At 41.2% G+C, this 26,949-nt stretch overlaps 1 protein-coding gene across 2 annotated transcripts in view; it reads left to right on the forward strand.

Moving 5' to 3' along the window:
• Nucleotides 1-19,518: 19,518 nt before the first annotated feature.
• The window catches only part of atp11c (ATPase phospholipid transporting 11C (ATP11C blood group)), a 40,001-nt gene continuing 32,570 nt past the window's right edge, over nt 19,519-26,949 (forward strand). For both annotated transcript variants that reach the window (XM_085363238.1, XM_085363235.1), the window contains exon 1: nt 19,519-20,010. In XM_085363238.1, coding sequence (XP_085219364.1) covers nt 19,984-20,010 — 27 coding nt within the window. In that variant the 5' untranslated portion in view covers nt 19,519-19,983. The remainder of the gene's footprint in view (nt 20,011-26,949) is intronic.

The following is a 26,949-nucleotide window of genomic DNA, read 5'->3' on the forward strand; positions in this document are numbered from 1 at the left end:
GGGAGTCATTATTGAAAAGCTATTGTCTTTGTGATTACTTCACACTTTCCTCCCACCATATGGGAATCCTCCTGTTGCAACTGCAATGGTGAAATTTGTCGTCGTAGAACAAAAGTGTGCTTGTTGACTAGGTGAAAATAAATCCTAACCTATGTGATTTTTCACTCATATATATTTAGTATAATCCTCTTTTATTTTAACGAGGTCACAATGAGACAATGTTTTGGTAACAACAAAAATAAGAGGCCAGCGTATGGTCTCAACCGAAACAACAGCTCCTTTTATTGTCTCCGTTTAAATCCTACTATAGAAAAACATATCACTGACAGTATAAATGATACATCCCACTTTATTCTCATTTACGCATTCTGTCTAATCTCCTCAGAGGGCCCAAGTGGCAGGGACAGTGTCCCTCTCTCTTTCCCCACTCAGCCATGGCACTGGCAAAAGATGGTTTATTTTAATTGAAAATTAGCAAAACAAAACAAGGGCAAGAGGATCCCTGAATGGGGCCCCTTTCTCCGGGAGCTCCTGTGCCGTTGAATAATGCATATGGGAGAAAGTAAACAGCAGCCGCGGGCCTTGCTGGGTGAACAATAGGCCGCACACAGCCCAACCGGGGCGCCTATTTTATTACTGGCCTGTCAATCCCCCCAGCCTGGGAACTGTGGGACCTAGGCCAGGCAGCAGCTGCTGACCGCTCTACACTGACCCAACACTCCCAACAACCTGCAGGATAAAACCATCACACCTCTGCATACCTCCACTGATCGCCCTGTCCACTCCTAAGCTGTCCATTCACACACTCGGCATGTGGGAGATAAAGCAGTTTCCTGTTGGATTGTGATGTCCAATCAGTTTTGTTTATCTGAACTCAACTTAATTTCAAGAAAAAAAACCTGATATGAAAATGTATGTACACATAACGTTTGACTTGATCTGTGCTCTGAAATTGAATTGGTGGCTTTTATTAAGATAGAATTTTCCTGCACAAAATACAATTTTGATTTAACATGTTGGGTTTTAGATTAACTCTATCCCATCTCCACGGCACTGGTCTGGGGTCACTGTGGCCACTTTTTAAACTTTTTCCTTCCACTAGAACATCCTTTGTGTGTGTGTTCCCTCTGGGCATTGAGATTCTGGTCTTGCTTCTGGCTTCAGCCAAGTCCCGGTTGCCATGCCGACTGGCAACTGGTCTCCCAGGATGAGTAATGATGTGATGTGGCTGTGCTCTAAAGTCCCAACAAAGACCTTATTACCGCTGCAGCACCTCATAACACACTATTGTTGTCAAGTGCTCCTGATATTAACCTGCCTGCACCGGGGCTTCCTCCCTTCACACAGAGGTGTGTGTGTGTGTGTGTGTGTGTGTGTGTGTGTGTGTGTGTGTCTGCAATCGTGTAGCCTATTTTGAGGGCTAGTGCTGATGAAAGTTGGTCAAAAAAGGGCCACATTAAAAATTTTACTTGAGTTGAACTTGGTAAGTTTTATATAGTTACAATAAGCATTAGATATCATTTTGCTAGTTTATCTATAATTTAGGATCAAAAGTTTTACTTTTTCTGAATCTGTGGGTTATTAAAGATTTTGTGTTCCTAACTGTGGTTGCTTAACAAAAACACGCAATAATTTTAAAATAAACAATCCTACTGCAGGTGCCTAAGTCCCTTCAGTGCCTTGCTGCTCGATACCCATCTTGTTTAAACACCTCAGTGTTGCCTCAACATTATTTTAACTGTTTGCACATAATAAAAAAAATGCAGCTCGTAAAAGTTTTAAAACATTTTTCTCTGTAAGTTATATTTCTGTGCCAAGTTACGTGCCACAACAGCTTTATTAATGGCTCGTTTCCGGTGCTGACATCATCTGAGAGCACCGGCTGATGCACTTTATGAACGTATATGTGCATATTTGCCATGATAGTGAATACAGAGATATGCTGTGACCTTCTGCTGTGCACCTGCAACAACTTGACTTGTTAATGTTTCCCATTTAGGCTGCTGATTGAGGTTTTGGTAGCAGGGATTGGACAACTGCCATCTTTTTCATGACATGTCGTTTATAATGTCCTTGGTCTCTCCACCAAACAAAGATGGTCATATGTATGTGCTTCATGCTTTAAAATAAAGTCTGCCATAAATTTTAGCATCGGGCATGATTCATACCCTGTGCTCTCAGGTGTAAGGCCTCGTTTTAACTAGTTGCTCCACTATGTATTTTTTTGTATTTTTTTTAAGTACTCTATTCTGCTTGTCTGGTCCAGGAATAGTCCTCTGGCAGCCAAGTCTCCCATCGTGGGCTAAATTTGTAAAATCTTGATAAACAGACCCCAGAGAAAGTAATGGCTTCTAATTTTAACTGATCTGACTTTTGAGTTATACATGAAAGTCTTTATCTAAAATTAGGTTTATATAATTACCTCACTGGGCCTATAAACCATCCACATGGACCAGGCTCCCAGACGAGTGTGAACTGCCATCAAAGAGGGCTGTGTAAGTGTGTGCCTGTGTGAGATGCCACAGGATGTTTGAGTGTTTGACCTGGTTTAACAACATCCTCTGACAGAGACACCACAGGCTCCAGATCAAGCAAGAGATAAAAACAACTGTGTTCCAGGCCTTCACCCCGGCCATTGTTACTGCTTATCTCTAATGTAGCGCTTCTGCTAATAATGAGGAGGAGAGAGGAGGAGATAGAGGGAGGTGTTGTCATTGATAAGGAACAAAAACACAATCTATTGTTAATTAAGGTGTAGTTTAAGGACTGTCACCACCCAATAATGTGTAGTGCAGTTCTGTAAAAGCAGTGAACTTGCTTCACCTATACAAAATCTTTTGCATACAACATGTAACATGACTTGACAACCTTCTCAGAAATAGTAATTGGATTACATCAATATCTGTGCATGTAGACACACGAATACCTATTCATTATCATCATCACAGAGCCCCAAAGTTTGTTATTCGGATGAGTGCTGATGGCTTCGGAATGGATTCTCCTTTGTTTCAGCTTCATGAAGCATACGCTCAGGTGCGTCACACAGGATGTCTTGTCCTCTCCAGTTTCCATCGCCCTGCCCGGCGCTGTGTGCACCGAGGAGGTTATCGGCACAAAATCACCACTCTAGCTCCAGACTTGACCGGTGGGGGAGGGGCTTATGGGCCTGCATACATCACTGTCGCTGTGGGAAACCGCATCCATCAAATAAAGTCAAGCATTCACCTGTGTGGCTCAGGTGACAGTGGAGGAAGAGTGGGGGGTTGGGAGAGATGGAGGTTAACCTAGGGGTGTGAGCATAACCCTGACCCTGTGATGGTAGCGTAGGGAAGGTTTTGTTAGGGCACTGCCAGCCTCTTAGTCTATGTCCTGAAGGCAGGCAGGAGACTCCTGGACACTAGTGATAGAATTAGCAGAGCCTCCCCCACCTTTGTAGTCCCAGCAATGCCAAGCACTGTGAGTGTTATATCACCCTGCACCTATTTATCTATGCATATTTACTTGTGCTCATTCACTGGTGCTTGTGTGAGCATACATATGTGTCGCCGTTAAAATGAGTAGGGTGTGGCATTTGCTTCACCATTATGACCGGCTATGTCATAATTCATAGAAAAACTCCTATTTCAAAATTCTTAAGGAAGTAATTAAATATAAATCACCACCCACACATTTATTAGAAAATGTGTTATAGATACAGTTGAAGAATTAATTACACTCCAGAGTCATTAAAAGTAGACTCCATTTTAATTACGATCATTCTTTAATGCGATCACTTTGAAAGTTCATCAAATTTCTCATTCCCTAATGAAGCCAACTTCCATCACAAATACAGCTATTCCTTTGACATATGACATATTATTTAATTCAGTCCCCCTCTCCTCCCCAAAATAAATCACTCGAGTGACAATGCAAAACAGAGCTGAAGACACTTTGGTTGATAAGAGGCATATTTGGTTACACCTGGTGATATGTAGATAAGATTAAATTTGAGACAGAGGGATGAGGGGATGGGGGAAGAGTCGGGGTGAAGGGATAAAGGTTTTTCTCACCGGTGCATGAAGAACAACATCTCAGGTAGTTGGGGTAGGGGTTGAAGGATTGTCAGAAGACCTGGTCTGAACATGGTGCTAAATGCAGTTACGAGGCTCTGAGCCTGGAGTTAGAAGTTGAGGTAGAGGTAATCCTTGGATTAAGGCCGAGACAGGCTCCAGGACGGGGACACTGGCTGCTGACAGTGGGGCAGAGTGGATGTTCCTGGGGTCGAAAGGTCGTGTTTACCTGCAGCAGGTATTTCCTCTGGGAACTGATAAGACTTGGGGAGGGGAAGTGCTCTGTTCCAGGTGAGTGCAGAGGGGCCTGCAAAATGACACCGTACACAGTCCTTAGCTAAACCCTCCTCCCCTACAGGCTCGTCCTGTACCTACACAAACAGGTCACCTTTTATGCCTCATGCACTGACCTTTACTGGTTTTTTATACATAGTGGCCACTTTATGCATATAATATGGCCCCCTCCCAATCTCCTTTTAATATCTGATGGCTATTTATGACAATTAAAATCAAAATACTTTTTGATCATTGCCTGAACTGGCTGTTTTTTTGACCTAATACAACAAGAACATGGGCTTCTTAAAGTTTCTTCATTTAAGGAGGCAGCTGTGATAAGACTAGGGGGTCAGCTTGTTTGTTTTCCTTTCTTCATCTCCCTCACCTGGCTCAGCTCTGAGTCCCTAGCCCCAGGTGCTGAGAGGAGTCAGTGAGCTAGAACATGTTAACAAGCACAGCCTTAACCACTGTACTGAAAGACACACATGCACGCTGTGCTGGGTGGTAACTGGGTGGGGTGGGAAAAGCTCAATAGTGGTATGCAGTCATATTTTTTTATCAATAAAAAGTTTCTACAAAGTTTGAGAATGTGTTTGTGTGACCTCGACATTTTTCTTCATGTTTTGTGGTTTGTGATCTCTTGGTTTGTGCCAATATGATCTGCTTTTTTCCCCACCTATTTTCACTAAATGCAAAAAAATGTGTAGAACATGTGCCAAAATTGTTTGTAGTCATGTCAGCTACTGCCAACAAGAGCTTAAGCAGCTGCAGAAAGCAGGTCCTTTGGTAGTTGTGTGAGTCTTGACACCTGTTTATGTCTGCTCTGTGTAGTAGAAGACCCTTGGTGTGTGTTCTCAAGAGTTAACATAGCTGTCATCAGCAGAGGAGGTGAGAGTGTGTGAGGTAGGTGTGTAGTGGTACACTCCTACTCTGTTCTCCTCTTCTCCTCCTCCTCATGCCCTCTCCTCTTCTCTTCCATCTCTGCAGAAAGCCTCATTAGTACCAAGGAGCTGCTGAGGTAGCACACGGCTGCCATTGTGGCCAATCCAAACATCAGGTCCTCTCCATCCGAGCCCCCCACTTCAGAACCCCCAACCAAATCCCATTTTCAGGCTCTGCAGCTGCCCTGCTCTGCCAGAGCACTTAGCCGTGTCATTCTATCCGGCTCTCCAGGCCTCTGAGGAAACAGGCCTGTTTTGTGCTTGGCCGTCTCTGATATGACTCCAGAAATGGAAATGAAGCCATGGATCTTCATTAGGAGAGGCAGGTGTCCAGAGAGATTCAGCCCAGGTGAAGAATCCGGGAGGGGGCGGCTAGTGAGGGTGAAGCCGGGTGAGGGGGAATTGGATTGGTAGGGGTTTCGATCCTTAAAACCCAGTGATGGGCCTGTTACCCTCCATACACTTACTCTCTCTCACACGCACACACACACAGGCGCATACACACTTCTTTGCCATCACCCCCTTACCCCATCCCTCTCCCCTACCCCAGCACTTAATTGCCCATGTAATGAGCTGCAGTGAATGGGATTACTTGTGTGGAGGTACTTGAGGACCCTGTGCATCGGGGGCACCTCCTGCAGGCCCTCATCTCCAGGGAATACATTTAGGATGATGTTTTCTATGAAGCACAGGGGCAAAAACCTCTCTGCATCTGGTCTAGTTACATTAAACCCTCCACAGCTTGCCCCTCCTTCCCTAGCCTCTCACCCCCTCTGGGCCTTTTGTTTCCCTAATTATTCATTACAGAGAGGTGGCCTTCCCTTTGAAACCTGTGGAGGTGGATGAGGCTTGGAGCTGACCACGAAGCATCGGAGCATCCCGAAGCCCGAGATGTCTTTGTGACAGGACACCTGTTATTTCCATCCATCCTCTATCAACTTTGCCCCCTCTCCTCTTACTGCACATTAACAAATCAGAGAGGAAAATAATCCTGGCATATCTATGTTAATGTATACCAACAGTTTATTGCATTTGATGTATAGTATGATGCTTTGTTTTCATTTAAGCGAAGGAACAGTGACATGAATTTTAATGCTAACTTTTTAATGCAGTCTAAACTAGTGGAGACAAGCAGAGCTGTTTGATCAATATCATGTAAATCAGTGACATGCTCAGAAAGCCTCTACTTTGGAGGTTATGCAAATGTTATTTTGTTAGTTCCATTAAGCAAAACAGACTGTACATTCCTCTTAATCTGTGTGTAAAGTGTGAAGGAGCACTCCCCATGGTGCCCTGAGCTGCTTCTCTTCTCACGCTGTTTTTAGTAAAATATTAGCCCCCTCAGCCCTGTGCTGGGCGGCTGACAAATAGAGGGCTGTCTTCCCCCTTCTCTCACAGGGCTGAGGGTTAATGATCCCAGTTTCAGGGGTTAAAGCTTGCCAGTAGGCCTTTCTCCTGCACCCCAACAGATGTTGCTAGGACTTTAATGTGGTTATCAAATCAGAGTGCCCTCTAAGCCCCAGGAGCTCATTGTGTGTTGGTGCATTCCAGGCCCTCGCCGTGGTGACAAGGCATCCTGGGGGCCAAGCTGGGCTCCCGCTGAGCCTTCCAGCAGCTCCTCAGAGCTGACAGCTCGGGCAGCCCCTCTCCCCATACCACCTCCGCCTCCACTAGGCTCTCTCTGTTTCTGTCTCCGATCCTATGCCCTCTGTGTCATAAAGTCATCCTCCATTTCCCCCTCTGTCCCACAGTGGCCCTCGCTGGTGTGCTCCTCACACAAATAGGCCCACTCACCCACTTTCACTACCCCACTCACATTCTTGGTCACACGCATCCATCCAGCTTAGACACGCACATGCCCACCATGGTGGCATTTGTTTAAATATGTGTACAAAACTGGAAGCTAAAAAGTATTGTAAAACATGCAGATGCTGTGAATACACGGTGCACTTAGCCACAGTGGTACTAAGGTGCTTTATATGTCAGTTTGGGCATCTAAACACTGAACTGAAAGAATTCTGATTGGTGTGTAAACATCTTGTAACTTTAAAGAGCTCATTTAGAAAATCCCTTATGCAAGTGTTAAATGGTAAAACTTTGTGGCTGTCCTTAAAGATACCTAAAAATTAAAGTGAAAAGTGACGTTTTATTAGAGGGTTTAACGAAGAAGCAGATTATAGAGGTTACATGATCATATATGTTCATATATTTCTTAAAGAAGTACTGAATAACACCCATATCATCCCCCAAAAAAATTTGGAACAGGAATTTACACTTAAAAAAGTTAAAAATTCCCAATCCTGAAAACTTGCCGGCTTGTAGATGACTTGAAAATATCCCTGTAGTGAGGTGTGGTTCCATCTACAACAGGAAATTCAGGATGGACTGAAAAGAGGTGATGATTGTTAGTCTAATTACTTCTGTGTTCTATAAAGCATGTTTAAAAAAATCAAATGACCTTCCAGTAATCGTCTAACAATTTTTATTGCTAGCATTTTTCACGATGATGCAACATTTAAACGATGCTGTATATGTCCACAAACACAAGGCGCTATGATAAACAGCGCATGTAAACTCATTAGAAACTGTAAACAGGTTGAGTTTTCATCGGTGTCACAAAAGCCTCCTAAATGAATGGGTCATGGTCTGGAGGCGATACTAGAGACTGGGGTCAATCTGTGCCTTTCTGCATGTACAGTATCAATGGCAGCAGCTGCGAGATTGTTTGTACACAGATGCAGGGGTGCTTGATGATAATTGCCTTGCAGCTGCGCTCCGGGCATTGAATTAGGTGCAGGTTTTTTTTTTCTTTTACCCCTTGGTGGCTCATATTGTGCGCAAGCCATTAAGAGCAGGAATGTGGGAAACAGTTGTAATTAAAGTATTCTGTAACTCAATTAAGGACTCTTCCCCTACAGTTTCCCCTGAGCCCTAACTGCTATCCTACACCTATTCCCTTCTGCAGGGGATCAAAGGGTGTTTATAGGCTGTGGCCTCTATCATCACTCGCCTGGCCCAGAGTCTTACTCGTTTAACTAATCTCTGCGCTGGTTGCAATAAGAAAGAGGAATTCGTTATGTGAAAAATTGAAGGCAAGATGGTATATGAGGTGGAGTTAAAACAGTGAAGTGGAATAAATGGAGAATTGGTGTTTCATGGAGTGCTGTGAACCTGCTTACCACGAAGAGGCGAGGCACTCATTAAAGCCATGAGTCATTTTTCATAAGCTGTTATCACTTCACTGTGCACAGAAGATGGATTGATGACAATTATACTGATGAAAACCTCACATACACTTTTTTGGCAGGAATAGAGCACTTAAGAGATTCATGCTATCATTATTTTTAAGTTAATTTCTTAAAATTAAAACAATTTGCGAGACAGATAACCATCTTTTTAAAATTTAAAATACAATTCTTTAATATGCAATATGGCATTACTTTTATATAAACTGTATAGTTTTTATTGCAATAAAATTAAATCCCTTTGTTCTAATTCCCCCAAACTGATGCAGGCTGGCTACTGGGTAATGTATCCAAATACTCTGAACAATGACAGGCAACAATCAAGGTGCTCAATTAACTGTATAACGATTAAGACATCAATTACCAATTTGATTGATGAGACCAAATGATCCGATTCATTTTCTTCATTCAGCGTAAAAACTGGAAGCAGCAGTATGAGAAAATGTGTTGATTAATGGTGTGCATGTACAGAAACCCCTTCTCTGTGGTAGTATGTGCAATTTAATATGCAAACACAGTAAACATTAAAAATAGCTTTTGCTAAATAGGTTTAAAATCCATAATAAGAATTACACAATAAAGAGGGAACAAACAGACTTGCGTTATTTAAAAAAAACAAATGCATTTAAAGAGCTGCCATAAATATATATATGATTTCTCAGTTAATTCTTTATAATACATGTAAGTATTTAATGTATCAGATGAATGCATTTCTTTTCTCTGTTGGTATTGATGTCGATGATGTTCCTCTGCCCCTCTTACAAAGGCCAAAACAATGTTTGAAGAGCGCCTTGAGACCAGCTTGGACTAAGGCTTTAGTTTTTATTCTGTTCATGTTGTCAATGTGTAGAGGGATAATTGAGGCGATCTTTGACTATGGGATCTATTTATACAGGGCATAATTCCCTCCGTATTCAGGCATTATCATGGTGTCAGAACAAGCACAATGGCACAATAAGGTCAATATAATGAAACTCCAAAACAATATGGTGTCATTCGTATAATAAAATGTGAGCCACTCTCGGTTTGTTTAGTCCTGCAACAGTCATGATCTTGTACTGAGCTCTTTGTAAAATTATTTGCAAATAAAAATGCATTTTGTGGAAGCCGATTTGACATATGACAAATGGTCTTAAGTTATTCTGTAATAAAATTCTTAAAAAAAAAAAAGAAGCAAGGAAAAGTAAAAAAAAATGTTTGTAACTTTTATATTTTCTATTTTTTAAATTGAATTCTTTATGAAAGTTGTGATTACTACTATTGTGTGATAGTAATAATGTTAGTGGCTGTTATTGTGTTAGCTTGAAAAAATTGTAATTACAGTATTATTATTAGTAGTAAACCATTATTTGTGCCGTTAAGACTTTATTTCTATTTTTTCAGTGTTCTCTTATACTTAATGGCATTTGGAGCCAAAGTTACATCAGTTATCCGCTTTTTCGCATTAGCAATTTGACAAATACTCCCTTTATAACAGCCCCATATCATTCTGCTTGACTTTCCCCTGAGTCTGAATTCAGTTATTGATTGCCTGTTCAGTTTCACTTGGAAAAGGTTGATAAAAGGAGGTTTTCACTTTCTCAATTCAATGTGACAGCTCCCTAACAAGAATAATGGAAAGCACCCATTCACAGGCAAATCGAGCTAATCCAGCGTGCCCCTCCAGTCTCAATGGAGAAGTCACAGTCCTTCCCGGCCCATTCCATCACAAGCCTCTCTCTTCAGAAACCTTCAAAGTTACCCCAACTCCTCCAAAAGACAACATCGCTCTTTGTATACCCCTCTCACTCAACATCAAATGGATAAATCGGTCAATAAATGTATACAAAGTCAGAGGGGAAACAAAACTGAAGCATATAATTTGTTTGTTTTATGTGTAATCTGAATTTACTGAATCCCACTATCCATTTTGGTTTTTCCCATGTGCTGATGGATAGATTTTAAAAGAGCCGTTGGTGTGAAAGCACCCAGGTCCACATTAACAAAACAGATTTTACAGCCAAATGATGAATAAGGTATTAGTGATATTTGTATCCCTAATATTGAGCTACTGTAGCACAACAACACTTAAAGGTACTATGGTGTGGTTACAGCGGTATGCATCTGGTATGTTCCTCTTTCCTCTCCTGCACTCTAGGACGCTAGAGTTAGATATGAGCTACCAAGCAAAGGCTTGCACGTCTGAGTGAGTCATAAAGATTGAGTAAATATCTACACATAAGTGTACATAACATGTCTTACTATTTATCCACATGCATACATTTATGGTAGTGTCTCTGTTGCAACGGGTGCGTTCGTGTCATCCACGGCTTTAGTTTTATTGATAACAAGCAACACATTTAGGAACAAAGTCAGTGTAAATATTGTGGTGTGCTTATTTACACTTTTAAAGAGTGTTTCTGTTTTGGGTCAAGCGATTACAGATGTCTGATTCGCATTTGACTGAAGAATGACTTTGTAAGACTTTAGTTAGACCATTAAAGTGCCACAGGTTCACTGCCATTCTGCTTTTAGATGAGAGAAAAGGGAGATTAACATGATTTTGCTTTATCCACCGCATGCAAGCCTCAAAACCATAAAACACAACCCAAAGGCATCCCCGTCTTGCGGTGAATGTGCACTTGTTACTGCTCTCAATTCGGCTTTCAGCCCCTCTAAAGAGACAAGGCCCAATCACAATATTGTCAAGGCTCTGTTGGTTTTCTGGTTCAAATCCTTGTTCACGCTGTTTGCTGAGTACTCATCTGCTGTGACAGCCTTCAGACAAACAGTGAGTCCTGAAAGAGGTCTCCCACAACCAGATCTTTCCTGCTGGGCAGTGGCTGAAACGCTCCTTTCTCTCTCCATCAAGTGGAACCCAGGCTATTGAGTTGGCCCCTGGGATCCCTCCATTGAGGTGGGCTATGGGCCAGTGCTTCGCCCCTCCTCGCCCCGGGCCACCCTCATTCTCCCAGGACACCTGTACCCCTAAACCCCATCGTGGGAACCTTCTCGCTGCCTCTGCCACCTGAGCTGCTTACTGTGCCAGCTGGGCACATCTGACAACACCATTGGGAGCAAAAGCATACAGAGACCAAAGAGAGTCACAGCGTGCCGACTTGATTGAGCTCTTAGAACTTTTTACTGGCAAACTGTTGTTCTCATTGAAGGCAGAACGACTAAGGAATCTCCACAGAAGTTATGAATCAAACTTGTGACAGTTTGTGATCTATTGCGACCATTTAAGATTTGCATATCTGAAAAATACACTCACAAAAACACATTTCCAGCCTCAGATCGCAGCCCTCCCGGCTTACACACAACCTCCCTCATGCACCCTACCCTCTAAATCTCCATGGCACACTGCAAAAAATGGCATCAATTAATCAACATTCATGAACCGTTTACTTGAGCTCTCCTTTGTGTGCTGCAGGGCCTAATCCAGACAGAGACCAGGCTGTTCTGCAGCAGTGCAGAATGCGTCACTCCACCCTTTGTGGGAGAAACCCATCAACTGGTGTTTCAGGGAAATGTCTCCCCCCACTGCGAGCCTAACCTTCCCCCTCTCTCCCCCTTTTCCTCTTGTGCCCCCTCAGTACTCAGGGCAGGAAGCTCTATCTCTTAGACGAGGCCATCCATCTATCCTGCCTCTTCCAATCCAATTCACAGCCGCTCGACATGTATGAAGACATCTGTCCATATTTGATCAGATATTCCATTTTCCTGCAAATGATCTCACCCTCCATCCCCACCCATGAAGGAGGCAGCTATTTAGATCTGCTGATACTTTCCTGCATAATAACCTGCCAATTCTTTGCCTTGCAGAAGAAGCAAGTTTAATTGGGCCGTGCATTTAGAGCTCTTCTACAATTACACAATTACAGCGGAGATGCATTTCTGCACGTTGTGATGTTTGCCCCAATTTACTGCACTTTTCATACAGTTTAACTCTGGTTCTCTTTTCAGAGGATGCAAATTTGGCTCATTTGGCTTCAAATGAAGCATAATTGCTCATATTGAAATCCACACCTTTCTACAAGAGGTTCCTGCCAGTTAGTTCTCATTAAACCTAAGGAGAACAAAAATTCCGCACACATTCAGCACACGTGCCATCTGTATCATCTTGTGTTAAAAGCAAGGAAATTGGAGACAAAATGGATGCTGAGTGCATGGATGAAAAACTTAAAAATCAGTTTGTTCAAGTTAGTCAGTGCAGAGTAACCCCTTTCCCCCGACGTGATGCCTGTTTTCTAAATTTCTCACAAGGAGTGTGAATTAGAAATTTAACAGGGATGTTTCAGTGGGGAAAAGGAAGAAAAACCCCAAGGGACATGGCTGATTGAAATTAAAGCTATTTTCATTGTTTTCAAATACAGAATGTGTTTACTGCATGCAAGTTGAAAAAGCATTCAATTAAGTGCAGTCTAATTAGGTTGAATGGCATGTACGACTGGCCTCTCTACATTCAAAAAAACAGAATGGTGTGTCAACCCCGACATGTGATCACCATCAAACTGTTTTCCGCTCCTTCCCCTTCCTTTTATATAACTGTCTTAAAAGTTATAGAGAAAAAAAAACACCTCTTTTTGTCTGAAAGGCCCTCTGATTCTGAAGAGGTGGCCTGAGCCCACTCCAAACAATGCCTTACTAGATACTGTTTAAATTCATATCCGCTCGTCCTTTCTTGCGGGGGGACAACACAACAAACCACTGACCCAGTGATACACAATTAGAAGTGATGCGGCAGTTAAGGCTACAAGCAACTTTGTTTAACAGTCTGTCTTTGACCCTCCACCACTGAATAAATATAATGCTCCCAATGAGAGTAAGACACTGAGATAGAGTGAAAAGGGAGCTGGGGAAGATTTTAAGCCACAGATAAGTAGTTAAAGACCTTTATAGAGTATAACGCCATTATCCCTGCTGAATAAAAATAGGATTTAGTGTTTTTTCCACTTAATTTAAATCAAAAGAGTCCCCACCTTACATATTGCACTGGTAATGTAATGGAGAGAGACCCACAAAAAAGGCTTTGTGGCTCTGACACCTCCTATAGTGGGACTGTGTTGTCCTGTGAGCAAAAGGGAGAGAAAGGTTTTTCTTCCCTGCATTGCTATCTCCTAACACATTCTAATTGATGCTACTGCATTCCTCCACTGGATGCATTCAGTGAATAACGAGCCTTGGACTGAATACCCATGAATTGGTCCCCACCAAGCAAAGCAGTAAAGCCTTTGGCCCCCCATCTCTTAGCCTCCCCACACCGCCACCATCGCAACCACTACCAAGCACCACCTCCCCTCGAAACCTTCCCCAAAGCTCTACTCTAGCTTTGCCGACCATTAAAGCCCGACCATTGTGCAGAGATGCAATCCACAAAAGCTGTCAATCTCTCTGGGTCCTCCAAAGCTTGGACTCACACAGACTAGAGTGACAGACCTCCCCCTTCACCCCAACCCACCCCTGTTCCCCCTAAAATCCTCTCCCTGAAAACTTCTCAGCTAACTACCCCCCCCCCCATACCCACCCTCACTCTCTCTCTCTTGCGCTCTCTCACTCTCTCCAGCCTCAGTGCACAAAGCATCAATCTGTCTTCAGCCCCAGCACCCTTGGCCCTTTGTCCCATCTGCAGGTGCCTCTGAAAGCACCCACGGTCGCCCCAGCCTCTGCGCACGCCACGCCTAGTCCAGGGACAGGAACTGCTGACAAAGACCCAGTGTGGGAATGAGGGATGTGTGGAGGGAGGGAAGGGGGGCTGCTCTAAGACAGATGGCTAGGGAAGTCTCCCGACTCCTCTACAGGGGCTGTCAGTTTAAATTCAGAGCTACAAATGAGACACACAGGGGCAGAACCACTACAGGAATGCCCACTTTATTCAGCAGGTACTGTACACTTCATGCAGGACCAGAATGCAGTAGGCGCAGCACACTCTGGATGACAAATAAAACTGCATTATATAATTAGTAATTTAACAAAGTTTTTACCTTGATATGTTCACAAATATTTTAAATGATGTGAAAATAAATAAAAATAGAAGCTACGTGTGGAATGCTGCAATAAGTCATGAAATAGACCAAAAGAACCTACTGCAAAAAAATCATGGATTTTTCTTGTTATCCTCTGAACTTTGACTTTGAGATCACATTTTCTTGCAGAAGCAAGAAGGTACAGCTGGTTATACCTCAAATGACTAGTATGTTCTTCATCTTTTTTCTACAATTTAGAAATCAGTGTTTATCCCTTTCTCATTTCAAATTTGAAATACTTACATCTTGTAAACACAACCAATAAAATGTGTTCAGAGATGCTTCAGTATGTAGATGTGCAACCTCCCTCATCACTTCATATGGAGTGTTAAAAAACGCTAACAGTAATGAAGAGAAAAACATGACTAATTTTTTATAGCAATAAACTTTATACAACACCAATGATCATTTCCTGGAGCAACAGGTTTATGACATCCTATTGATGTTACGGCGTTGCCACCATGTGGACATGCATTGAATTACAGCAACAGAAAAAAACGCTCCACTGTTGTGCATGCAAAATCAAAGAGTCGCAAAAGAAAAAGAAAAAAACATCAAATAAGCAAAAACAACAAAAACCATTTTGTCTGTGGATACATTTATAATATGTTCTTTCTTCCATTTTTTCTAATACAGACCTTGAGCATTTCCTTTTATGACCCTGTAGTCACTTGAAGTTTTACATTGTCTTATTTTTAGACTCTGCACGGGAACTTTTCCTGATTCAAATCATAATAATCTTTATTTATCTTGTACTGATCCCTCTAGCTTGGTGTGTAATATTTCTTCAGAGAGCCCTGTATGAAAGACAGACAGACAGAAATAAAAATAGTATGATCTACAAAAAACATCACAGTATTATTAGAGTTACTACAGTCCCATACTGAAGACCTTAATATGCAGGGTAGTGCAAAATTTTGAGAGCCATAAACAAGTAGATTGAAACTTGAACACAGAATGACACGAAATTTCATGAATTGTGTTAGACATAACCAGTAGACCTAGGTTTGTTTTTTAAAATGCAAGAAGATTCCTTGAGAAACTGCTGGCTTTTGTTGTTTTTTGTGGGATGTATTGGTTTGGTTTTCCTGTTAGGACACAGAGGGCCTGACTGAGGACCTCAGGCTGCATTTTGCCTATGTGTTCTCCCATGTGGCCAACTTTCTTCTGATTACTAGCGCATATGCTGACTTGATTATTTAAAACTTTTGCTGTGTTTACAGTGAACATCCGCCACTGCAACAGTATACATGACATAAAATAAGAACACACAATAGGCCCACTTTTTAAGTTTGACAGATTCACAGGTATGAAACCGGTCCATCTAGTGAAGATAACATCTTCAGTCCTTGAGACTAAATAATAAGTCGCATACAATTGATTTAGTATTCCAGAAACAAGAAATACTAACAAAACAAGTGCACATTTTTCTTGAGATTCAACATGGAGAAAAAATTTAAGTAAAATGTGATGAGTAATTTGTTACTTTTGCCACGTGGTGGCGATAGAGTCCAACTTACAGCTGTGGAGCTGTTCATTGAGAGACGATTTGTGATAGACACTACCTCTTTATGCAGCTGTTGAACTGCCTTTTATTAACTTTTGGTTGGGCCTAATATGTTTAAATCAGCAAGACAACAGCAACAACAATAAAAACAAAAGAGACAGTTTGGAACATAGAACGATCATGCAGTTTATGAAAAAAGAAGCCCCAAAGAGGAAGAGACTTTAAACAAAAAAGTGACTCACAGAGGGACTTGGGTGAATGGTTGCTTATCTCTCAAAACATGTAATCTCATAAGCTATATGGTAATTCTTACAGGAAACCACTGGTTATACATATTTTAGTAGGTTCTTTAGAAACAATTTAAACTTATTAAAGCCAAAGGTTATTCTGGCACACATGTGGTTATTCTAAAATGGTCTGTTTTTTCTTGTAGCGGTACAGCACATTTAAGACTTTCAGGTTTGAACCAATGGATTGTTTCATACATTTGAATACAATTGAAAGTGTTAAAGCAATAATACTAGACATTAATACCAAAAAAGTTAAAATGTTAATATTTTTTTCAAACTTATTCTGAAAGTTTTTTCATAAGTTTCAGAATAAGTAAACTTCATAGAGTTGCCCTTTTGTGGTTTCAGACTAAAATAAGCTTATGCACTTCTTTGTCAGAGCTGACATCTAGTTTCCACTGAGTATTAAGCACAAACTGTGTGAATACCTAGTAGCTTGTTTGTTCTTTTGGTTCAGAACACTCTTTCACAACCACACAAATACATGCCTGATTTCTCATGTGAGGGATAACGTGTGAGCATTTTTTTCTAATGAACTTCCTTTGGTTTCACAAAGTGCATGGCTTTTCAGTATGAGCACATTTCATTTAAAGCAGGGCAGTGACCAAAGCAAGAATGCAAATCTGATGCCACATGCAAAAAAAATCTGCTGAGGCCACCACTCATGCTATGACCCACACAAATACAAACAAGAACTTCAGAACTAAAGGGTCACTGTACTGCCCTGTAGCATCTAGCTTGAGCATGCTGAGCGATGGCGTTTAAGGTCAAAGATTCAGATAAAGAACATTTAGTTCTTTCCGTTTCCTTGATTAACATGATTCAAGCGTATTCTGCATTTTGAAGTGTGACACAATGGCATACTTGTCCATTACACAACACATTATACTACATGACACCAGTAGTTAATAATCTAATACAGATCTATTCTATAAAAATAAATAAATTTAAAAAATCTTTAATCATAACTTATTTTGGCTAATATTATTTTTGCTATTTTAGTATAATCATGGGTTGGCATTAAGCTATGGTAGCTCTTATAGACCATTGATTCTAAAAGCAGTTAGAAATTCCTAAGCATATAACTTTTGGCTGGCCGGAAGAGAATTTGATGGGAGATTTGAAGACAGAAATCATGAACTGGATTATGCTCTAGTTAAGATCTGAAATATTTCATTTGCATAGTTTCAAAATACGTTCAGCGTTGCTTTTATGATTTACTTTCATGCAGTCAGAGTGCTGGCTTTGTGGATCATTTTTTGTGTCATTTAAAATAGAATTTTCAGAACCCCTCCTTCCAAACTTGAAAGATTGCTCACTTCCTGTAATCATATCAGGAGATGCCTCAAACAGCATGAGGTGTATAAAAATGATTTCAAATGGGATTTTCTTATTTCATAAATACTGACTCTAAGTAATAAAAGATTGCAGATGCCTTTTGTCAAAACAGTTCTGACTTGTTGGGGCATGAGGGACCTCCATGGGACTCCTGTGCTGTCTGGAATTTGGACTTTGGCAATAAATCCTCTGTGGACTCTACAGTCAGGGCTTGTTCTGGCACGTCCCAGAGATGCTCTTGGGTTGGGTACTGGAGACCTAGTATTGTGGGTGAGCGTCCTAGGCTTTTGAGTTTCTTTGAGCTGAACAACTGTAGGTGTTTCAAGACTGCTGCTGTCAGGGACAATATGTCCCACATACTGAGACCATGTCCCACATTCTGAATGAATCATTCTAAATCAACTTAAGTCACAAAGCCACAGAGATGATTAGCAGACAGAACAGCAACCAGTTTCATAGTTACTAGAACAGAAAGAGAAGAGGTGACTGTAAGAAGACTATAGAATAAAACCATAACGACAGACATCAGCAACTGTTTATACTTTCTGTATTTCACCTACTGAGTGTGAGGAATTACAGTAATGGCAGTTACTGTCTCACCATGATTGAGTTTAAGTGTCCTGAGGGAGTTGGCTGGTTTAGACCTAGTTTTTCTTTTTGTCTACTTTTAGTTGAGTTTTTATTAGTTTCAGTGTTAGTTTCATTATTTGGGGTTGAAACCCAAGGCTTTCCAGAATGGGCAAGTTTGGGAAAACCAGTATAGATATTACCATAAAAACAGAACTTTTTGAAAGCAGTGACTCACAGCCTTGTAGACATCCAAAGTCTGACGATATAAGTTTTTCAAAGCCTAATCAGGCAAATTTTTAGAAAGTTTTACCACACTAACAAACGCTAGAACTAAGGATATTTTCTCCGTATTTTATTTAAGTTAGTTTGTAAAGTTTCGGTTATCTTTAATTTTTTCCATTTTTTTTAAATAATTATTTTATATGAGAACTTTTTTTTTAAATTAACTATAATAACATTGCATCAAACCGCCTTTTGGTATCTGTCACATAATGCACAAACATATTCTTTGCCTCAAATTTAACTTGTTTCTATGCCTATCTGGTCACTCTGCCTGTCATTGGTGTCAATGTTGGTGTGCTTTCACTAAGCTGATGTTATTGCTTGTATCCCAGTGCGCATACCATTTAGGTCAGGGTTGTCAAACAGAAGGCATTTGTAACTATATCTTCATAAGTTTTACAGCTTGTCCTATTGATTGCCATTGCCCACACCAAACCAAAGTATTAAGAAATAGATAAACAATTAAATGAAGGAAAAGTTTCTGTTTTTAAACTATGCACTATAGAAATGTCTGCATTTTCTATGAATTAACATAAACTTGTTGTAAATGTTTCATAAACAGTCTGGACAATGCACTACCAGTAATTTTATACATTTGTCATATGGAAGAACAGAGTTATTTTTCTTATATTAAGACAAGTCAGGTATGAAATGTTTAGTTAAGCCTTTGACAGAAAGGAAATGTTCCTGGGTTGTGTGTGGCCCACAAAGTACACTGACTTTAACAGACTTGATTTAAGTTATTTGGGGGTATAAGATGTTGCCTAATGCAGAAACATACACAAAATAATTCAGCTGAGAAAAATATGTAAAATGAAACTAAAACCTAGAAGTTCTTCCCATCTAGAGACGGGCGTCCATACTCCCTGACCTTTGGTGTCACGCTGGTCCCCCAGCACGGGAATTTAGACAACATTACCCACAGTGCAGTGCAAGCCGCACCTTCGCCGGGTGGAGCTTGTGAACGTGGGTACGTTGGTGGGCTGCTGCTGTTGCTGCTGGAGTGAAAATTGTTTGACAGGGAGGTGAGGCGACCTGTGCACGGGGGACTCGCAGGAGAAGTTAGTTTTTACCGTGGCGTTAGCCAGCTTTTTGAGTCAGCGGGAAGGCGAGACTCGGGGGCGACAAATGGTTCCTTCGCGTGTAAGCAACAGGGCTCAGAGCGAAATGTCAGGCACTGTTTCAGCCTTGAGCAGCGTGAAGCGCGACTAGTACACCGCAACGGGGAAAATATTCAGAGGGGAGAGAGAATGCGAATGGTGCGAAGATACCGAAATCAAACAAAATGGAAACGATGTAGCGTCGCTGCGGCATTTCATATAGCTAGAACTAACGTTAGAGTAGAGAATAGATAGCCAAGGAGCTAGCACGTTTACTAACATACATGTAAAGTTATTCACCAGAGAAACTGAAGCAGAGCCCGGAGGCGTCTGTTGAATCTGAAGAGTTCATCAGCATTGTGAAATTAAAGGAAGAAAAGATGCTACGGAGAAGACTGAACCGTTGGGTATGTGTGCCTGACACACACACACGCGCACACACACACGGTTAGCTTATGACGTCCAGCTGCCACTGCTAGCGTTTAACCGCTGTGGTTTTGCTTCCCCTCCCCAAATAACAATGAAGTGCTGAGCGTGCCCTTGCGTGATGTATTTCCCCTTTGCTGTCTTCGTTGTAATTGCGATTGAATCCACACACATTGCAACAAACAGTTTTCCTCACACCGCCAGATAACACGAACCAGCTGTTGTCTCACTTCACGGCTCTCGTTAGTCAAGCAGCTGGATGTTAGGTAAGTTCTTACCAGCCAGGAAGTCACGACAGATGCAAGTTAGCATTAACGGGGAGTCAACTGCACTTTTAGTGCAAGTTTTGCAGTGATAAAGGGAAGTACAGTCTGTCGTCATCCTAAGCAACAATATTATTATCGTCATTAACACTTTCAATATTACAGTGATGATAATGAAACCTTTTAAAATGGTTTTCAAGTTCTAAAAAAAGCAAAAAAAATGACAGAAATACAAAATGGGGAAAAAAGAATAAATAACAATGCACAAGAGCAATAATATCAGTAAACACCTGGAAACTACAGCTCGATTGAGAAGACACCTATGCCCAGGGAAATGTTTCTATTCTCTGGGCTCCAAAAATTTATTCACTTGTAAGTCAAAACATAATCTATCAAACCAGGTGTGCCACCTTGTGTTGTCTTTATGGTCCATATCTGTTGACTCAGTATTGATTAGTGAAAACAACTATTTCATCCATTCAGTTAATATAAATGCTGTGAATGTCACTTGATGCAGGTTCTTAAATTTTGAATATAGAAAATTGGTCATATATATTGTACATACAGTGGGTAATTTATACTGTTAGTCTTAGTGTAAGTGAAACGACACATCTGTTAGTTGAAATCAATTTAACCAGATAATGAATGCATATTTGTCCTCAGGAAGCATAATCGCACAGTCCCTGCTATGTGCTTGGCCATAAACATTTTTTTCAGTGGTGGAAGGTGGTGTTTTGCCAACATTAATCGCTTAGGCATGATATTTCATAATTGGTGAAATAAATGCTTGCCTCTTTAAAGTTCATCCACTGGTTTCATTGCCCTTCTCATCGGTTAATCATGAGTGGGCTAGTTGAAAGTGGAGTATCTGCGTTTATAAATGCTACACCGCCTTTACTGCCTCTTTATCCACTTCTTATGCACCAGTAACCTGTTGTCACCACTGAGCTGAATCCCTCACACGCTGTGTGAGCAGTATAGACACCGAGAGTGAATAGGGAGAAGCAATATAATAATTATAGTTCCTGACCCTCCTCCTGGCCTCTCTCTAAGTGTTGCCAGGTCAGCTGGTTTTCCTGCTTGAGGAGAGGATTTCTGCTGTAATCTCTCTTCAGCGTGAGCTGTAAATAATATTTTGTGCAGGGCAGCCAGCCACACTATCATTGATGCATGCAGTGCTGGTATCTGAGGCTCTGGCTCTCTGCCTCCTGATTTTTCTCTGCCACCCTCCCCTTGCCCACGGGAGGTACACGTGCATCATGAAGAGGGAGAAAGATGGAGAGGAGGGAGAGTGACCAAAAAGGCACAGTGGAAGCCTCGTGTGTTTACTTGACTCTCACACTATGATGTGCCGTGCCACTAAACCCGGAGTGTTTAGAAAATCATTAAAGATGGCTGTGGGAACGAGGGGGCTTTTCATGAGTAGGGAAGCTCCAGAGGTTGTAATGCTCTTGACAGGAATGCAAAATCACACAGTTGCCTTTGATGTTCATTCAAGCCCTTGAAGGCAGCAGTGTGATCTGTGCGAGGTGGAGCCTGGCAAAAATGTGATAGTATTATTGTGGAAGCCCTGCCTTGTGTTCAAGGAGAACAGTGCAAGCAAATAAAAACAACATTGCCCATGCAGCACCTCAGTTTCCTTTCCTTTTGCACCATGGTAACTACTAGATCTCCTCCTACTCAGTAGCTCGGTTAAAAACCCCGCACGTGAAGTTTCAGTCCTTTATTTGGATTATGTTACAGTGCTGTAGAAAATATTTCTTCTGCTCAGTGGTGAAGTACACCGAGGCCTCATGTGATGCAGTCACCAGTTAAGAGAATGGAAGCTTTGGTATGCACAAAAGCAGGAAGTAACCATATAGACATAAACAAGGCTAACTTGGTTTTGGATTCCACGATCAAAAAATGTGTGCTAAAAATAGGTTTCCATTTAATTAAAAAATCAGTCAGCTGTTTAAATCCTTCTTTGGGAAAATACCAAAAATTCTCCAGTGCCAGATTGCTGCTTTTTGTCTTTGGACTTCACTTGTATATGCAAATTGACAAGGAACTAACCTAACTGACAGATTAGTTCATAATAAAATTCCCATCTGATTCTGAGAGGTAGGTTTTCACTAAAACTGGTATTTTCTCTTTACTAGCATAAAAAGAATTTGTTTGACAGCACTCACTGGACTGACCAATGATCAGAACAATGGGAAAGTCCAAGGATCTCAGTGATGATCTAAAAAAAGAACTGTAGATTTATGTTTTCTTTTGCAGTCGTTTCTAAACAAATGCAGAATCTAAGATCATCAGTTAAAAAAAGTACAAGTTATTCCGATATGTCACCACCGTGCCAACGTCTGGAAGAAGACCCAAACTGTCACCAAAATGTCAGATGAGGGGAAACTGGTAAGGGATCATCAAGGCTCTTGCCATGAACTGGAAACTTACATAATACAAACATCACTGTCTACAGTGATGCAAGTTTTACACCCCCTTGGACTTAGTGGGTGCTGACCAAGGAAGAAGCCCCTGTTTCAGAATTGACACCTTAAAGCTTGAATGAAATTTGCAGCTGCCCACAGAAATGCCTTTAGGAAAAAGATTTTATGGAAAGACAAGACATTGATTAAATAAGTAAACTTGACCTTGATTGAGCTATTTGGCTACAATGACAAGTAGGAGGAGGATTAAAGGTGAGGCTTTCAAACCAAACAATATTGCACCAGCTGTGAAGCATGGTGGTGTGGCATCATGTTCCAGGCCTGTTGTTCTGCCAGTGGTGCTTCTACATTGCACAGCGTGGATAGAAAAATGTAGCAGGACCACCTTCAAATTCTTCAGCTTCACCAGTTTCGTTTACAATCTTCAGTTGCCTACCTCAACAGATAGACAATTGAAGCTTAGACACAATTAGATTTTCTAGGTAGGAAAATGATACTAAATTGGTTTTGGAATGGATAAAGCGGAATCCTGGAATTTCATTCCCAAAAATATGCAAAAAGTTATGGAGTAAGTTGAAAAGCTGTGTCCATGCCCCAGTAAACCAACCAGTTTAAACCGATTCAAGTATCTTGACAAAGTTATGATAGAAGGTTGTAAATAACTGCCAAAAGCATCTTGCTAGCTAAGGTGCAACTTGCTAAGTGACCTTTAATCAAATATTAGTGGCAGTGTATGTATTTGAGATTTGTTAAAGATTTATGCTGTACAATCATTTCACCCTGGCAACAGAACAGTTCAAATAAATCACTGAAAGCCTTAAATTACAATTAGCATATGTAAAGTTCTTCCTGCTGTAAAATATAGAAGTCTAAAACCACCTCTCCATCTCTCATCAATCTTTCCATGATGATCTGAGGCCTGCCTCAACTCTGAGACTACATGACATTACCAAAGAACTAGGTTTGCATGTCAAATGCTTTGGAAATTCCCAGAGGTTTGCAAACCTGTTTGGCAAGTCGGTCAGCAGCACTCGCAGTTTTGAAATGTACACATCTTTCACAAACCTATGTAGCAATTAATGTTGCTCACACTCAAGTGTAGGGCTATAACAACATTAGAATTTCAAACTCAGTACTACTATTAAAAATTAAGAGTCCATTGTCTTTTAAATAAATATTAGAATAACACTTGTCTGTATATTTAGCTACAGTCCTGTTTATTTTTGGCTCAGCGACACTGGTGAGACCCGTGGCCACGATTTCTGTCTAGTTGCTGATGACCTTTTCTCCGCCTCAATCTGTGACTTTTAAGAGAAACATAACACTTTCTAGACACAAATAATTATGTTAAATCAATTTTGTAACACAAGTTGTGTGCTAATTTTTTTTTAATCTCGTTAAATTAACATTGTCTCTTTACATTACAGAATGTAGGACTGATGATGTTTGGTGCTTAGCTCCATCATTGTTGTCGTTTCATTTCCTTAATACTCACTATTAGATTTTCTCCAGTTTTTTCCCTTCTTTTTTTGTTTTCCTGCCTGTCAGCTTGGACATTGTCATACTACGCATATACTGTAATAACTGAAATGACACTAATGAAAAAGTAAACCAGTAAAAGAAACATGAGAAACACAACAAGAGGAGCCTATAGAGAATTTATTGAGCTCATCTTGGAAAAACAAAATGTGTTTGATCATAATTCTGATTGCAAAAGCTGCCAGACAAGATGGGTTTGAAATAATGGTAAGTCAACAGACAGCTAAGGTAGCAGTTGGGTACCGGTATTTGCTAATAGTTACATGTATGACATTAACATGTGTGCTGGACAGGTTAATGTTTCCAATAACTGGTTACTATTTATATGTTGTTGAAATGGAAGCTTTACTGACTCCACAATATACCCCATAAAGACCAGGGTGTTACTCTTTAAGGTACTTTTCTGTTTGCCATGCTTCTGTTTGAGTGCTCAACTGGTAAAGAGTGGAGAGACTGTGTGAAGAATGTATGTTAGGCTGTATGTCAGCTAGAGAAGATGAAGGCAGTACTGTTTGTATTAAGTAATAAGATTAGTATCTCATTATAGGTGGGATTTATTTATTTTTTTTGGACAACCCATACATACATAAGCTGCCTTTGTTATAAAGGACACTAAAAAAAGCAAGTATTGAGGTGTTTTTAGAATTTTGATATAGGTGCTTTAGGTCTCCATTCTGGTCAAACCGCTACTTGAGTGAACTATATTTTAAACTTCCAGATTTTATCACATGTCCACTTTTCTCAATAAAAGCTGACTTCTCATTCAGCAATAAAAGGAAATGTTTTTATCTGCTGCTGTACAATAAGAAAAAACAGTATCTGCTTATGGCCTGCAAGTACTGGGGCAACTACCGGTACTGCAGCATTACAAGCATTCAGTTATTGCAGCATTATCCGTCCTTCAGAATGCTTCAGATGTGTTTTTCCATGCTGGTCTGGCTTTTGACATGCTGACTACTGTTAACAACTAGTAGCACCTGTTGGAAACGTGCTAGGGGCTTTCAGTAACTGATGAGAATCAAGAATTCCTGAACAGAGCTGTTACTCTTTGGTTAGCAGTAAGGGTAACAGTGCATCTAAGTGCCACAGCCCATAGAAGGCATGTAAAGTCATCTGATTTATCAGGCCTGTTTGATTAGGGGAGATGCATATTGATTATGTGTGCTCAGTTTTGCCGCCATTAGTCTTGCAACCGTGAACTGGCTGGTGAAGAGAATTGCTTACTCTGTTTTCTCTCATCCTTCCTGTCTCCGTCTGATCTCTTGCACTCTGCCCAGTAATAGAAACACAGCCAAAGAAGCTCATCTGCAACACACAGCGGGATAATAAATATATTTAGCGTGGGGAGAGAGGTACCATGAAAGAATAAACGGCCTGCTGTGAGATAGTGGGCTGATGAAATATAGTGGGGGAGACCGGAAAGACCTGCGTGACTCAAGCCTGAAAAACTGTAGTGAATCTGGGGGTTAGATATGTTGCCTCTTTGCGCCTCGCAGTTTCCTTTCGAATGGACGGACATTTTCAGCCTTCCTATAGTGGAGGGGGCAGTTCAGGCTCAATACAAAGGGACCATGGATGGCTTTTTCTGGCAATTTTTCCACTTCCTTTTAAAACCTGGATTGAATTCTCAGTTTGTACCTCTAAATAATTCAGGTTGCTTCATTTATTTTGAATTCTCCTTACACTCCTCCTGCCGTTCCTGACCCCCACCTATCCTCACCAGGCTAGTGGCACTCAAAATGCATCCTCATCATCCATATACAGTGGGGCAAAAAAGTATTTAGTCAGCCATCGATTGTGCAAGTTCCCCCACTTAAAACGATGACAGAGGTCAGTAATTTGCACCAGAGGTACACTTCAACTGTGAGAGACAGAATGTGAAAAAAAAATCCATGAATCCACATGGTAGGATTTGTAAAGAATGTATTCGTAAATCAGGGTGGAAAATAAGTATTTGGTCAATAACAAAAATACAACTCAATACTTTGTAACATAACCTTTGTTGGCAATAACAGAGGTCAAACGTTTACTATAGGTCTTTACCAGGTTTGCACACACAGTAGCTGGTATTTTGGCCCATTCCTCCATGCAGATCTTCTCGAGAGCAGTGATGTTTTGGGGCTGTCGCCGAGCAACACGGACTTTCAACTCCCGCCACAGATTTTCTATGGGGTTGAGGTCTGGAGACTGGCTAGGCCACTCCAGGACTTTCAAATGCTTCTTACGGAGCCACTCCTTTGTTGCCCGGGCGGTGTGTTTTGGATCATTGTCATGTTGGAAGACCCAGCCTCGTTTCATCTTCAAAGTTCTCACTGATGGAAGGAGGTTTTGGCTCAAAATCTCACGATACATGGCCCCATTCATTCTGTCCTTAACACGGATCAGTCGTCCTGTCCCCTTGGCAGAAAAACAGCCCCATAGCATGATGTTTCCACCCCCATGCTTCACAGTAGGCATGGTGTTCTTGGAATGCAACTCAGTATTCTTCTTCCTCCAAACACGACGAGTTGAGTTTATACCAAAAAGTGCTACTTTGGTTTCATCTGACCACATGACATTCTCCCAATCCTCTGCTGTATCATCCATGTGCTCTCTGGCAAACTTCAGACGGGCCTGGACATGCACTGGCTTCAGCAGCGGAACACGTCTGGCACTGCGGGATTTGATTCCCTGCCGTTGTAGTGTGTTA

The sequence above is a fragment of the Diplotaxodon limnothrissa genome, linkage group LG2, assembly GCF_057381915.1.
Source record: "Diplotaxodon limnothrissa isolate DT_005_m linkage group LG2, D_limnothrissa_male_GT1.1, whole genome shotgun sequence".
Lineage (NCBI taxonomy): Eukaryota > Metazoa > Chordata > Actinopteri > Cichliformes > Cichlidae > Diplotaxodon > Diplotaxodon limnothrissa.